Source organism: Loxodonta africana, chromosome 2 (genome assembly GCF_030014295.1).
Source record: "Loxodonta africana isolate mLoxAfr1 chromosome 2, mLoxAfr1.hap2, whole genome shotgun sequence".
Lineage (NCBI taxonomy): Eukaryota > Metazoa > Chordata > Mammalia > Proboscidea > Elephantidae > Loxodonta > Loxodonta africana.
Window position 1 is genome coordinate 83,021,333 of NC_087343.1, and position 14,932 is coordinate 83,036,264.

General features: G+C 38.7%; 1 protein-coding gene across 1 annotated transcript in view; it reads left to right on the forward strand.

Moving 5' to 3' along the window:
• SCAMP1 (secretory carrier membrane protein 1) overlaps positions 1-14,932 on the forward strand; it is a 112,757-nt gene that overhangs the window by 18,774 nt on the left and 79,051 nt on the right. Inside the window, exon 2 of the mRNA XM_003408110.4 lies at positions 9,001-9,078. Coding sequence (XP_003408158.1) covers positions 9,001-9,078 — 78 coding nt within the window. The remainder of the gene's footprint in view (positions 1-9,000; positions 9,079-14,932) is intronic.

Sequence of the window (14,932 nt, forward strand, 5' to 3'; positions counted from 1 at the left end):
TCCCCTACCCTTATTTTTTAAATTAGAAGGGGAAGAGAAGAGAAAGTGAAAACTAGAGTTAAATTATGCAGTGATAAATGGCAGTTGCAGATCAGTGCATATGTTGGGGATAAGTCTGTATAGTAGGCATCAGTATGTGTTCATATTTAACATCTTGCTCTCACAGCAGATTTTACCTAAATACTTTTTTTTTTTATGGCAGTAAACAGTTTTTACATAATTTACTTATTATTTTTCAAATTATATTTTTTATTGTTGTAGAAATATAAACAGCATTTGCCAATTCAACGTTTTTCACATATACAATGCAGTGAGATCAGTTACACTAATCGTGTTATGCTTCCATCACCAGCGTTCTTGTTCTGTGCCGTCAGGTTGATTCCGACTCATAGTGACCCTGCAGGACAGCAGAGCTGCCCCATAGGGTTTGGAAGGCTGTAATCTTTACAGAAGCAGACTGCTACATCTTTCTTCCATGAAGCAGTTGGTGGGTTTAAACCTAGGACCTTTCAGTGAGCAGCGAAGTGCTTAACCATTGCGCCTCGGAGGCTTTTTGTCTTCGCCAATATCATTTGCCAAGTTTTTACATAGAGTTTTAATGTAATACAAAATGGCAAAAAATATTGGTTCCACTTGTTCTGGTTCTAAGGTGTAGAGATGTTCTCATGTTACCTTAGGTGATGCATGTTTATTGCAAGGATTCTCGGAGGAGGGAAGGAAGCTCAGCTTGGTCTCTGTAGTTGTAAAGAAAGTCTCAGGGAACTAACGAGGGGTTTCCTCAATCCACCTCTGACCCCTTTCACACACACACAGCCTGAGGGTGATATGTGGAAGCATTTTCAAACGAAATCAATACCAAAACCAAAAAACCATACCCGTTACCGTCCAGTCGATTTAAGCTCATGGTGACCCTATAGGATAGGACAGAGTAGAACTGCCCCATAGAGTTTCCAAGGACCACATGGGGGATTCGAACTGCGGACCTTTTGGTTAGTAGCCATAGCATTTAACTACTATGCTACCAGGGTTTCCTGAAATCTATACAGTATTTATAAAACAGACGAGAGTTGAGCTGCACCAAATCCGATGAAGATGGTGGGGTAGGAGAGGCTCTTTTCCCTCGTTTGCTCTTCTTTTCCTTCCTCTACCCCTCTCACATTTGCTCCTCATTTTTTTCTTCACCCTGATGCCCTTCTGAGTATTGCAGGATGTTGTGAAAACTACCAGGCAATTCCTCACCAATTAGAATAGCATTGACAAGTTACTTTACTACAAGTTAATACTGTTCCAGGAACTTCTGAATGGTGCAAATGGTTAAGCATTAGTGGTTGGAAGTTTGAACCCACCTAGAGGTGCCTCAGAAGACAGGCTTGGAGATTTGCATCTAGAAGGTCAAAGCCTTGAAAGCCCTATGGAGCAGTTCTACTCTAGCACCCATGGAGTCACCTTGAGTTGACATGAATTGACTCAAGGGCAACTAACAACAATATCAATAATGTCCCAAGAGTCCCTGGAAGGTGCAAAGGAGTGCTGGGTTGCTAACTGAAAGGTTGGAGGTTAGAGTCCACCCAGAGATGCCTTGGAAGAAAGACTTGAATTGTTTGTTGAATAAATTTCCTCACTTCTACAGTAATGATACAGCTAAAGAAGAAATTACTCTCTGCCAGGTTGGAATCTTCCTATGAGGTTATATGTGGCAACCATTGAAAAATGTCTGGTTGAGAAATATCCGATTTAATGCAACAGTTGAAATACAATGAAGGTGCAGAACTCTGCAGAAATTTACTTACTCTCTTTGAAAAAACATTTGTTTCATAATGCATCTTGCTTTTTAATAAAATATAAGACTAGTAAGTTAAGTGCCATTGCTTAAGAGTTAATGGAATAGCCTTGGATAACCTAAATGAATAAAGATACAACTGTTTAATGTCTGTGCATAGTCTAGTCCACATAGAATATTTAAATTAAACTCTAAAGAATGTCTTTACTTGCTACCTGAAAGTTAAATACAGAGCCTACTATATTCCTCTGGAGTCAGTAAAGTAAGACTACCCAGAACCTTAGCCTTGTTAGAAATGCAAATTCTCAGACATCATCCCAGACGTACTAAATCAGAAACTCTCCGGCTGGGGCTCAGCAATCTGGGTTTTAACAAGCTCTCCAGGTTTCCAATCTATGCTGAAGTTTGAGAACCACTGCCATAGAAGACACAGTTATCTATTGAAGCAGTTTCATCTGGATTGTGTTTAAGAGGAAACAAACCACATTTCCTGCCAACGTTTTGGAATCATTACTAAACAATCAGCTCAGCCAATGTCTTGCAAAAGATGTGATTTTGGTGAACTCTATTTTTAGTATAACCAAAAAACCAGCTGCCATCAGGTCCATTATGACTCATAGTGACTTCTGTAGGGTTTCCAAGGCTATAAATCTCTCCAGAAGCAAACTACCACATCTTTCTCCTAAGGAGCTGCTGGTGGTTTCAAATGGCCAACTTTTGGGTTAGCAGTCAATTGCTTTAACCACTGCATCATCAGGGTATCTGGTAGAAAGAGTGTACATGTTGTTAAGTGCTGTTGAGTTGGTTCCTACTCATACCAACCCTATGTACGACAGAACGAAACACTGCCCGGTCCAGCGCCATCTCACAGTCGTCGTTTGCTTGAGCCCATTATTGCAGCCACTGTGTCAATCTGTCTCATTGAGGGTCTCCCTCTTTTCCGCTGACCCTGTACTCTGCCAAGCATGATGTCCTTCTCCAGGGACTGATCCCTTCTGACAACATGTCCAAAGTATATAAGATACAGTCTCACCATCCTTGCTTCTAAGGAGCATTCTGGTTGTATTTCTTCCAAGACAGATTTGTTCATTGTTTTGGCAGACCATGGTATATTCAATATTCTTCACCAGCACCACAATTCAAAGGCATCAGCTCTTCTTCGGTCTTCCTTATTCATTGCCCAGCTTTCACATGCATATGATGCGACTGAAAATACCATGGCATTGGTCATGCGCACCTTAATCTTCAAGGTGACATCTTTGCTTCTCAACACTTCAAGAGGTCTTTGGAGCAGATTTGCCCAATGTAGTGTGTCTTTTGATTTTTTGATTGCTGTTTCCATGGGTGTTGATTGTGGATCCAAGTGAAGTGAAATCCTTCACAACTTCAGTCTTTTCTCCGTTTATTGTGATGTTGCTTATTGGTCCAGTTGTGAGGATTTTTGTTTTTATGTTGAGGTGTAATCCATATGAAGGCTGTGGTCTTTGATCTTCATCAGTAAGTGCTTCAGGCTCTCTTCACTTTCAGCAAGCAAGGTTGTGTCATCTGCATAACGCAGGTTGTTGATGAGTATTCCTCCAATCCTGATGCCCCGTTCTTCTTCATATAGTCTAGGTTCTTGAAGTGTTTGCTCAGCATACAGACTGAATAGGGTATGGTGAAAGGATACAACCGTGACACACACCTTTCTTGACTTTAAGCCAATCAGCATCCCTTGCTCTGTCTGAACAACTGCCTCTTGATCTATGTAAAGGTTCCTCATGAGCACAATTAAGTGTTCTGGAATTCCCATTCTTTGCAGTATTATCCATAATTTGTTGTGATCCACACAGTTGAATCGCATTGCGTAGTATTCTCTGCTTTTCATCCATCTGACATCAGCAATGATATCCCTGGTTCCACATCCTCATCTGAATCCGGCCTGAATTTCTGGCAGTTCCCTGTGGATATACTGCTGCAGCAGCTCTTGAATGATCTTCAGCAAAATTTTGGTTGCGTGTGATATTGTTCGATAATTTCTGCGTTCAGTTGGATCACCTTTCTTGGGAATAGGCATAAATATGGACCTCTCCCAGTCGGTCTGGCCAGGTAGCTGTCTTCCACATTTCTTGGCACAGGTGAGTAAGCACATCCAGCGCTGCATCCATTTGTTGAAACATTTCAGTTGATATCCCGTCAATTCCTGGAGCCTTGTTTTTCGCCAGTGCCTTCAATGAAGCTTGAACTTCTTCCTTCAGTACCATCGGTTCCTCATCATGTGCTCCCTCTTGAAATGGTTGAACATCGACCAATTCTTTTTGGTATAATGACTCTGTGTATTTGTTCCATCTTTTTTTTGCTGCTTCCTGCATCATTTAATATTTTCCCCATAGAATCCTTCACTATTGCATCTCGAGGCTTGAATTTTTTGTTCATTTCTTTCAGCTTGAGAAATGCCGAGTGAGTTCTTCCCTTTTGGTTTTCCATCTCCAGCTCTTTGCACATGTCATTATAATACTTCACTTTGTCTTCTCAAGCCCCCCTTTGAAATCTTCTGTCAGTTTTTTTTACTTCATCATTTGTTGCTTTTGCTTTAGCTGCTTTATGTTCTAGAGCAAGTTTCAGAGTTCTGACATACGTTTTGGTCTTTTCTTTCTTTCCTGTCTTTTTAATAACCTCTTGCTTTCTTCATGTATGATGTCCTTGATGTCATTCCACAGCTCGTCTGGTCTTCAATCATTAGTGTTCAATGCATCAAATCTATTCTTGAGATGGTCTCTAAATTCAGGTGGGTTATACTCAAGGTCGTACTTTGGCTCTCGTGGGCTTGTTCTAATTTTCTTCAGTTTTGACTTGAATTTGCATATGACCAGTTGATGGTCTGTTTCACGGTTGGCACCTGGCCTTGTTCTGACTGATGATATCAACCTTTTCCATCATCTCTTTCCACAGATGTAGTCAATTTGATTCCTGTGTATTCTGTCTGGCGAGATCCGTGTATATAGTTGCTGTTTATGTTGGTGAAAAACAGTATTTGTAATGAAGAAGTTGTTGGTCTTGCAAAATTCTGTCATGTTATCTCCAGCATCATTTCTATTGTCAAGGCCATATTTTACAACTACCGATCTTTCTTCTTTGTTTCTAACTTTTGCATTCCAGTCACCAGTAATTATCAATGCATCCTGATTGTGTGTTTGATCAATTTCAGACAGCAGAAACTGGTAAAAATCTTCAGTTTCTTCATCTTTGGCCTTAGTAGCTGGTGCGTAGATTTGAATAGTAGTCATATCAACTGATCTTCCTTGTAAGTGTATGGATGTCATCCTATCAGTGACAGTGTTGTAGTTCAGGATAGATCTTCAAATGTTCTTTTGACGACGAATGCAACACCATTCCTCTTCAAGTTGTCATTCCCGGCATAGCAGACCATGTGATTGTCCAATTCAGAATGACCACCAGTAGTCCATTTCAGCTCACTAACGCCTAGGATATCGATCTTTATGTATTCTATTTCATTTTTGAGGATTTACAATTTTCCTAGATTTTTACTTCGTACATTCCAGGTTCCGATTATTAGTGGATGTTTGTAGCTGTTTCTTCTCATTTTGAGTCTTGCCTCATCAGCAAATGAAGGTCCCTCAAAAGCTTGACTCCATCCACATCATTAAGCTTGACTCTAGTTTGAGAAGGCAGCTCTTTCCCAGTCGTCTTTTGAGTACCTTCCAACCTGGGGAACTCATCTTCCGACATGGCACCAGACAATGTTCTGCTGCTATTTATAAGGTTGTCACTGGCTAATGCCTTTCAGAAGTAGACTGCCAGGTCCTTCTTCTAGCCTGTCTTCATCTGGAAGATCAGCTGAAACCTGTCCACCATGTGTGACCCTGCTGGTATCTGAATACCAGTGGCGTAGCTTCCAGCATCACAGCAACACACAAGTCCCCACATTATGACAAACTGACAGACACATCAGGGAGAGTGTACATACACGTGTAAAATCCTGACTTTACGTATAATTGACCTCAGGTAAGTTTCTGGACTGTTTTAAGGCCAGAGCTTCTGTTTCTGAAAAGTGGAACACCACCGTCTATCAGGAAGGACCATTGCATAAGTAAGTGCTGGATACCTAATAGGCATTAAAAGATAATTTATTATTACTTAAATCTTGTTCAGCTTTGTTATCCTCTCCCAGTTTAGAGACCACAGCTTTCTCAGCACTACTTACATTTATTAAGGCTAATCTGAAACTTTAGTTATGTGATAATTTAGAGAGATCAGTTCTTTACCTTCCTCAAATCTAGTCTGATTCTTGGCATTTACTGTGCATACCATACGGCTTCGTCACATATACTACATTAGGAGAGATTCCAGATTGACTAGAAGTGAACTTGCTTCACTTGAGGCAGTGATTTTGTCAAACCACCAGTTAACTTTCAGGCTGGGTTAATTTTTTTTTTTTTAATCTAGAAGGAAACAAGTGCGTTGTAGTTGTTATAGTCAAAAGTAGAGAACTGGAAGAATGATTTTACTCTGTGTCTTTTTAAAACTAAGCTATACCTTTTTAAAAAAGAGTTTATGATGAATTTCAAGACATTTGAGATAATTAGATATGTAAATTTGTAAAATGAGAGGTGGAACTCATTGCAGTACTGTAGCATTCAGAGGCTGGCTTTGATGGCATGGATATTGGCTAAGCAAAATGCATTTTGCATGCCCTCCTTTTTGAATTAATTTTGTTTTATAATTATGTAAAACATTTTCGTGGTTCCAAAAACTATAAAACAATATACATTCAGAGAAATCTAGCGTCTAAGACTATCTTCTCTTTAGTGTTCCCTTTCTTTCCCTATAAAACAAAAAAAAACTACTGCCATGGAGTCGATTCCAGCTAATAGCGACCCCATAGGACAGAGCAGAACTGCCTCATAGGGTTTCCAAGGCTGTCATCTTTACGGAAGCAGACTGGTGGGCTCGAACTGCTTGAACTACTGTGCCACCAGCGTTCCTCCTTTCCCCTAGTAAAAATTTTTATTAATTCTTGGTTCTTCCTTTTTAAAAATATAAATACACACGTACATTTATTTTTATCTTCCTTGCATAAAAGGTAACACCTTATTTACACTGTTCAGTACCTTGCTTTTTTCACTCCATAGCAGTGTGTAGACTTATAACATTTAACAACTCCTAATACTCAGCCATGTAGTACTGCTTTATCCTGTAGATCCAAGAAGCAGTTACCAAATACCACTAGGCATGTATGATAAAAAAAAAAACAAGACCTGCTTCTTGTATTCAAAGAGATAACAATGTAATTTGGGAAAAAAGACTTGCGTGCAGATCATTATGGTTCATTGAAGTAAATGCTAACAGATAAATACTAATTGCTGTGGTAGGATTGATTCCAGGGATGGAGTGACTTGGATAGGGGGAAGGTATCAGGAAGGTTATTGTTTAGCATCTGAGGTAATATTTGGACCCTGTCTTTAAGGAAGAGGAGGAGGTTGATTGCCAGGCTGACCCTGCTGGGATGAGTATTCTGCTAGAGGAAGCAATGCAAAGACTATGTTGTTTAAGGAATCACAGATCATCTGGTTTTGTGGCTGGTGGTGAGAGTGGGCATTGAGATGCCAGCTGAAGGGGTCTGCATTTGTTGACACTAAACCTACTTCTTAATTAGGTTGACCCCACCAATGCCAAGCTGAAAATTTTGGTTAAAACATTCACTTTTCCATTTTCTTCATCTTCTTCCTAAAGCAGGCATCCCGTTTTGATAATCTTCCTGCTCCTCTCACTTGGGGGTACCTTCAGAGGGAAACCCTGGAGAGTACAGTGGTTTCATTCCTCCTCCTCTCTTTTTTAGGCATTGTAGGTCTTTGCCTTTCCCCTCCAGCCCATTTTATTGTTGAGCAAATCTAAAGCCTTTATTTTTTGTCTGTACCGTACTTTTTATTTATCCTTATTAGTACTTGCTTTTTGCCAAGTTCAAGACTTCTTATGCAATAGCATATTTCATTTGGTTATGGGAGAAGGATATGGCAGGGTGAGGGTGGTTATGTGAGAAGGTTGATGAGGCTGAAAATGTAGGCAGGGACAAAATAGTCAGAATCTTTACATTTGATTTGGAGGAGTTTGTTTTATAGTTAGTGGAGAGCCTCTAAATGGGGTCTGAAATGGAGAAAATTGGAGAAGAGGAATGACAAATTAGCCTAGCATTTTAGAAAGGTAATTTCAATGAATGTGTTGAGGAAGGTGTTTTGAAGAAAGTACAGTATAGACGAGGGCAGTGGTCTCTATACCAGCAGCAGCTTCACCTGGAAACTTCTTAGAAATACTGATTCTTAGACCACACTGCAGCCATACTGAATCAGAAACTCTGGGGGTGGGGTACAGCATTTTGTGTTTAAATAAGCCTTTCAGTTCATTCTGATGCGTACTAAAGTTTTGGGCTCAGTGAACTAGAGATAAAAGTAAGGCCAATTAAGCTACGTCACAGTTTACAAATTATTTTTCATGTCAATATGTGGTTGATTTTATTCATTATATTTGTTTTTTGCAGTCACAATCAAGAGAAATAGAATAATTACCTAGGGTTTTGTGATTTTAGTTGTTTATAGGAAAGCCTAGTACTAAAAGATCTGAAAAGCCAGATAGAGTGGTAATATATTATACTTGGACAAAGGGAGACTGTCCAGAATCATGTGCAAGAAAGAAGTGGTCAAGTAGAGATATCTGAATAGAATTAAAAAAAAAGTAAAAGACATTTCATTCTCAATGCTACAGATGTTGGCCATCTATGACATTGATTTGTAGTGTGATATTTTAGATCTGCAGCAGGGAAAACTGACAGAAATACTATCAAAAAGGGGAACATGAACTCTTGGCGGAGCCCAAAGGAAAGGATGGATGGTGGACTCACTCAGGGTTTGTGAAGATGCTGTCCTGCCGTCAGTTTCACACAGCTGTGAAGACGTGGTCTATTTTGAATCCTTATTTAATAGCTAGCAGCTGATTTGCAGCTAATCTCGTTTTTGTTTCTCTTTGAAGCTGTGAGGGTTGAGGGTTTAAATTTCAGCTTTGTTGCAATGGGACTCAGTAAATCTCTTGACAATCATTTTCTTTTATTTCCCTTTGTTAGCTTTTCTGAGCGACCCAAAATACAGGTAAAGCAAGTGCTTTGTAAAGATCAAAATTGCTTCTTAATGGATAAGTAATCTTTTTTTCTCCTTCATATTTTATTCCAGGATCCATCAGTTACACAGGTGACAAGAAATGTTCCACCAGGACTTGATGAATACAATCCATTTTCGGATTCTAGAACAGTAAGACTATTTTTAATTGAATTAATTTTAAATGTTTAAGTTGAAATTAAATAGGAATTTTATTTCACTTATGGTTTCTTTTTTTGTCAGTTGATTAAACTTTTGTAAAAGCTGTTAATGTTTTATTTAGAATTTAGCACGGTAAGACTGTTTTATTTTAAACAGGAAGGAATATCAGTAGTAATTGAAAAATGACCACGAAGGTCCTAGTAGATACTGAAATGAAGTTGCTAAATGTTGACCGAGCATGTAAATTACAGGCTGAACCTTGCAAAATAGCCCGTAGGGTGACCAGTTTTTTTTTTTTTACGTAAATACTCAGGGACTTTATTTTTTACTATATATATATTTTTTTTTTTAATTAACTTTTATTAAGCTTCAAGTGAACATTTACAATTCCAATCAGTCTGTCACATGTAAGTTTACATGCATCTTACTCCCTTCTCCCACTTGCTCTCCCCCTATTGAGTCAGCCCTTTCAGTCTCTCGTTTCGTGCCAATTTTGCCGTCTTCCCTCTCTCTCTATCTTCCCATCCCCCCTCCAGTCAAGAGTTGCCAACACACTCTCCAGTGTCCACCTGATTTAGTTAGCTCACTCTTCATCAGCATCTCTCTCCCCCCGCTGACCAGTCCCTTTCATGTCTGATGAGTTGTCTTCGGGGATGGTTCCTGTCCTGTGCCAACAGAAGGTCTGGGGAGCATTGCCGCAGGGATTCCTCTAGTCGCAGTCAGACCATTAAGTATGGTCTTTTTATGACAATTTGGGTTCTGTATCCCACTGATCTCCTGCTCCCTCAGGAGTTCTCTGTTGTGCTCCCTGACAGGGCAGTCATCGACTGTGGCCGGGCACCAACTAGTTCTTCTGGTCTCAGGATGATGTAGGTCTCTGGTTCATGTGGCCCTTTCTGTCTCTTGGGTTCTTAGTTGTTGTGTGACCTTGGTGTTCTTCATTTTCCTTTGCTCCAGGTGGGTTCAGACCAATTGATGCATCTTAGATGGCTGCTTGTTAGCATTTAGGACCCTAGACGCCACATTTCAAAGTGGGATGCAGAATGTTTTCATAATAGAATTATTTTGCCAATTGACTTAGAAGTCCCCTCAAACCATGTTCCCCAGACCCCAGACCCTGGTCCACTGACCTTTGAAGCATTCATTTTATCCCGGAAACCTCTTTGCTTTTAGTCCAGTCCAATTGGGCTCACCTTCCTTGTATTGAGTGTTGTCTTTCCCTTCACCCTAAGCAGTTCTTATCTACTGATTGATCAATATAAAACCCTCTCCCTCCCTCCCTCCCTCCCTCCCCCCCTCGTAACCACAAAAGTATGTGTTCTTCTCAGTTGTTTCTATTTCTCAAGATCTTATAATAGTGGTCTTATACAATATTTGTCCTTTTGCCTCTGACTCATTTCGCTCAGCATAATGCCTTCCAGGTTCCTCCATGTTATGAAATGTTTCAGAGATTCGTCACTGTTCTTTATCGATGCGTAGTATTCCATTGTGTGAATATACCACAATTTATTTACCCATTCATCCGTTGACGGACACCTTGGTTGCTTCCAGCTTTTTGCTATTGTAAACAGAGCTGCAATAAACATGGGTGTGCATATATCTGTTTGTGTGAAGGCTCTTGTATCTCTAGGGTATATTCCGAGGAGTGGGATTTCTGGGTTGTATGGTAGTTCTATTTCTAACTGTTTAAGATAACGCCAGATGGATTTCCAAAGTGGTCGTACCATTTTACATTCCCACCAGCAGTGTATGAGAGTTCCAATCTCTCCGCAGCCTCTCCAACATTTTTTATTTTGTGTTTTTTGGATTAATGCCAGTCTAGTTGGTGTGAGATGGAATCTCATCGTAGTTTTAATTTGCATTTCTCTAATGGCTAATGATCGGGAGCATTTTCTCATGTATCTGTTGGCTGCCTGAATATCTTCTTTAGTGAAATGTGTGTTCATATCCTTTGCCCACTTCTTGATTGGGTTGTTTGTCTTTTTGTGGTTGAGTTTTGACAGAATCATGTAGATTTTAGAGATCAGGCACTGGTCTGAGATGTCAGAGCTGAATATTCTTTCCCAGTCTGTAGGTGGTCTTTTTACTCTTTTGGTGAAGTCTTTAGATGAGCATAGGTGTTTGATTTTTAGGAGCTCCCAGTTATCTGGTTTCTCTTCATCATTTTTGGTAATGTTTTGTATTCTGTTTATGCCTTGTATTAGGGCTCCTAATGTTGTCCCTATTTTTTCTTCCATGATCTTTATCGTTTTAGTCTTTATGTTTAGGTCTTTGATCCACTTGGAGTTAGTTTTTGTGCATGGTGTGAGGTATGGGTCCTGTTTCATTCTTTTGCAAATGGATATCCAGTTATGCCAGCACCATTTGTTAAAAAGACTATCTTTTCCGCAGTTAACTGACACTGGTCCTTTGTCAAATATCAGCTGCTCATGCATGGATGGATTTATATCTGGGTTCTCAATTCTGTTCCATTGGTCTATGTGCCTGTTGTTGTACCAGTACCAGGCTGTTTTGACGACTGTGGCTGTATAATAGGTTCTGAAATCAGATAGAGTGAGGCCTCCCACTTTCTTCTTTTTCAGTAATGCTTTGCTTATCCGGGGGTTTTTTCCCTTCCATGTGAAATTGGTGATTTGTTTCTCTATCCCCTTAAAATACGACATTGGAATTTGGATGGGAAGTGTGTTATATGTATAGATGGCTTTTGGTAGAATAGACATTTTTACAATGTTAAGTCTTCCTATCCATGAGCAGGGTATGTTTTTCCACTTAAGTATGTCCTTTTGAATTTCTTGTAGTAGAGCTTTGTAGTTTTCTTTGTGTAGGTCTTTTACATCTTTGGTAAGATTTATTCCTAAGTATTTTATCTTCTTGGGGGCTACTGTGAATGGTATTGATTTGGTGATTTCCTCTTTGGTGTTCTTTTTGTTGATGTAGAGGAATCCAAGTGATTTTTGTTTGTTTATTTTATAACCTGAGACTCTTCCAAACTCTTCTATTAGTTTCAGTAGTTTTCTGGAGGATTCCTTAGGGTTTTCCATGTATACGATCATGTCATCTGCAAATAGTGATAGCTTTACTTACTCCTTGCCAATCTGGATACCCTTTATTTCTTTGTCTAGCCTAATTGCCCTGGCTAGGACTTCAAGTACGATGTTGAATAAGAGCGGTGATAAAGGGCATCCTTGTCTGGTTCCCGTTCTCAAGGGAAATGCTTTCAGGTTCTCTCCATTTAGAGTGATATTGGCTGTTGGCTTTGCATACATGCCCTTTATTATGTTGAGGAATTTTCCTTCAATTCCTATTTTGGTAAGAGTTTTTATCATAAATGGGTGTTGGACTTTGTCAAATGCCTTTTCTGCACCTATTGATAAGATCATGTGGTTTTTATCTTTTGTTTTATTTATGTGGTGGATTACATTAATGATTTTTCTGATATTAAACCAGCCTTGCATACCTGGTATAAATCCCACTTGATCAGGGTGAATTATTTTTTTGATGTGTTGTTGGATTCTGTTGGCTAGAATTTTGTTGAGGGTTTTTGCATCTATGTTCATGAGGGATATAGGTCTAAAATTTTCTTTTTTTTGTGATGTCTTTACCTGGTTTTGGTATCAGGGAGATGGTAGCTTCAAAGAATGAGTTGGGTGGTATTCCGTCTTCTTCTATGCTTTGAAATACCTTCAGTAGTAGTGGTGTTAAGTCTTCTCTGAAGGTTTGGTAGAACTCTGCAGTGAAGCCGTCCGGGCCAGGACTTTTTTTTGTTGGAAGTTTTTTGATTACTGTTTCAATCTCTTTTTTTGTTATGGGTCTATTTAGTTGTTCTACTTCTGAATGTGTTAGTTTAGGTAGGTAGTGTTTTTCCAAGAATTTATCCATTTCTTCTAGGTTTTCAAATTTGTTAGAGTACAATTTTTCATAATAATCTGAAATGATTCTTTTAATTTCATTTGGTTCTGTTGTGATGTGGTCCTTCTCATTTCTTATTCGGGTTATTTGTTTCCTTTCCTGTATTTCTTTAGTCAGTCTAGCCAATGGTTTATCAATTTTGTTAATTTTTTCAAAGAACCAGCTTTTGGCTTTGTTAATTCTTTCAATTGTTTTTTCTGTTCTCTAATTCGTTTAGTTCAGCTCTAATTTTTATTATTTGTTTTCTTCTGGTGCCTGATGGGTTCTTTTGTTGCTCACTTTCTATTTGTTCAAGTTGTTGGGACAGTTCTCTGATTTTGGCTCTTTCTTCTTTTTGTATGTGTGCATTTATCGATATGAATTGGCCTCTGAGCACTGCTTTTGCTGTGTCCCAGAGGTTTTGATAGGAAGTATTTTCATTCTCGTTGCTTTCTAAGAATTTCCTTATTCCCTCCTTAATGTCTTCTATAACCCAGTCTTTTTTCAGGAGGGTATTGTTCATTTTCCAAGTATTTGATTTCTTTTCCCTAGTTTTTCTGTTATTGATTTCTAGTTTCATTGCCTTGTGGTCTGAGAAGATGCTTTGTAATATTTCGATGTTTTGGACTCTGCAAAGATTTGTTTTATGACTAATATGTGGTCTATTCTAGAGAATGTTCCATGTGCACTAGAAAAAAAAGTATATTTTGCAGCAGTTGGGTGGAGAGTTCTGTATAAGCCAATGAGGTCAAGTTGGTTGATGGTTGTAAGTAGGTCTTCTGTGTCTCTATTGAGCTTCTTACTGGATGTCCTGTCCTTCTCCGAAAGTGGTGTGTGGTAGTCTCCTACTATAAATGTGGAGGTGTCTATCTCACTTTTCAATTCTGTTAAAATTTGATTTATGTATCTTGCAGCCCTGTCATTGGGTGCGTAAATATTTAATATGGTTATGTCTTCCTGATCAATTGTCCCTTTTATCATTATATAGTGTCCTTCTTTATCCTTTGTGGTGGATTTAAGTCTAAAGTCTATTTTGTCAGAAATTAATATTGCTACTCGTCTTCTTTTTTGCTTATTGTTTGCTTGATATACTTTTTTCCATCCTTTGAGTTTTAGTTTGTTTGTGTCTCTAAGTCTAAGGTGTGTCTCTTGTAGGCAGCATATAGATGGATCGTGTTTTTTTATCCAGTCCGTGACTCTCTGTCTCTTTATTGGTGCATTTAGTCCATTTACATTCAGCGTAATTGTAGATAAATAAGTTTTTAGTGCCGTCATTTTGATGCCTTTTCATGTGTGTTGTTGGCCATTTCATTTTTCCACATACTTTTTTGTGCTGAGACGTTTTTCTTAGTAGCTTGTGAGATCCTCATTTTCATAATGTTTAACTTTATGTTAGTTGAGTCGTTGCGTTTTTCTTGGCTTTTTTCTTGAGTTATGGAGTTGATATTCCTTTTTGTGGTTACCTTATTATTTACCCCTATTTTTCTAAGTAAAAACCTAACTTGTATCATTCTATATTGCCTTGTATCACTCTCCATCTGGCAGTTCAATGCCTCCTATATTTAGTCCCTCTTTTTGATTATTGTGATCTTTTATCTATTGATTTCCATGATTCCCTGTTATGTGTATTATTTTGTTTATTTATTTATTTTTTAGAATTAATCTTTGTTTGTTTTTGTGCTTTCCCTATTTGAGTTGATATCAGGACGTTCTGTTTTGTGACCTTGTATTGTGCTGGTACCTGATATTATTGGTCATCTGACCAAACAATCTCCTTTAGCATTTCTTGTAGCCTTGGTTTGGTTTTTGGAAATTCTCTAAACTTGTGTTTATCTGTAAATATCTTAATTTCTCCTTCATATTGCAGAGAGAGTTTTGCTGGATATATGATCCTTGGTTGGCAGTTTTTCTCCTTCAGTGCTCTGTATACGTCGTCCCATTCCCTTCTTGCTTGTAT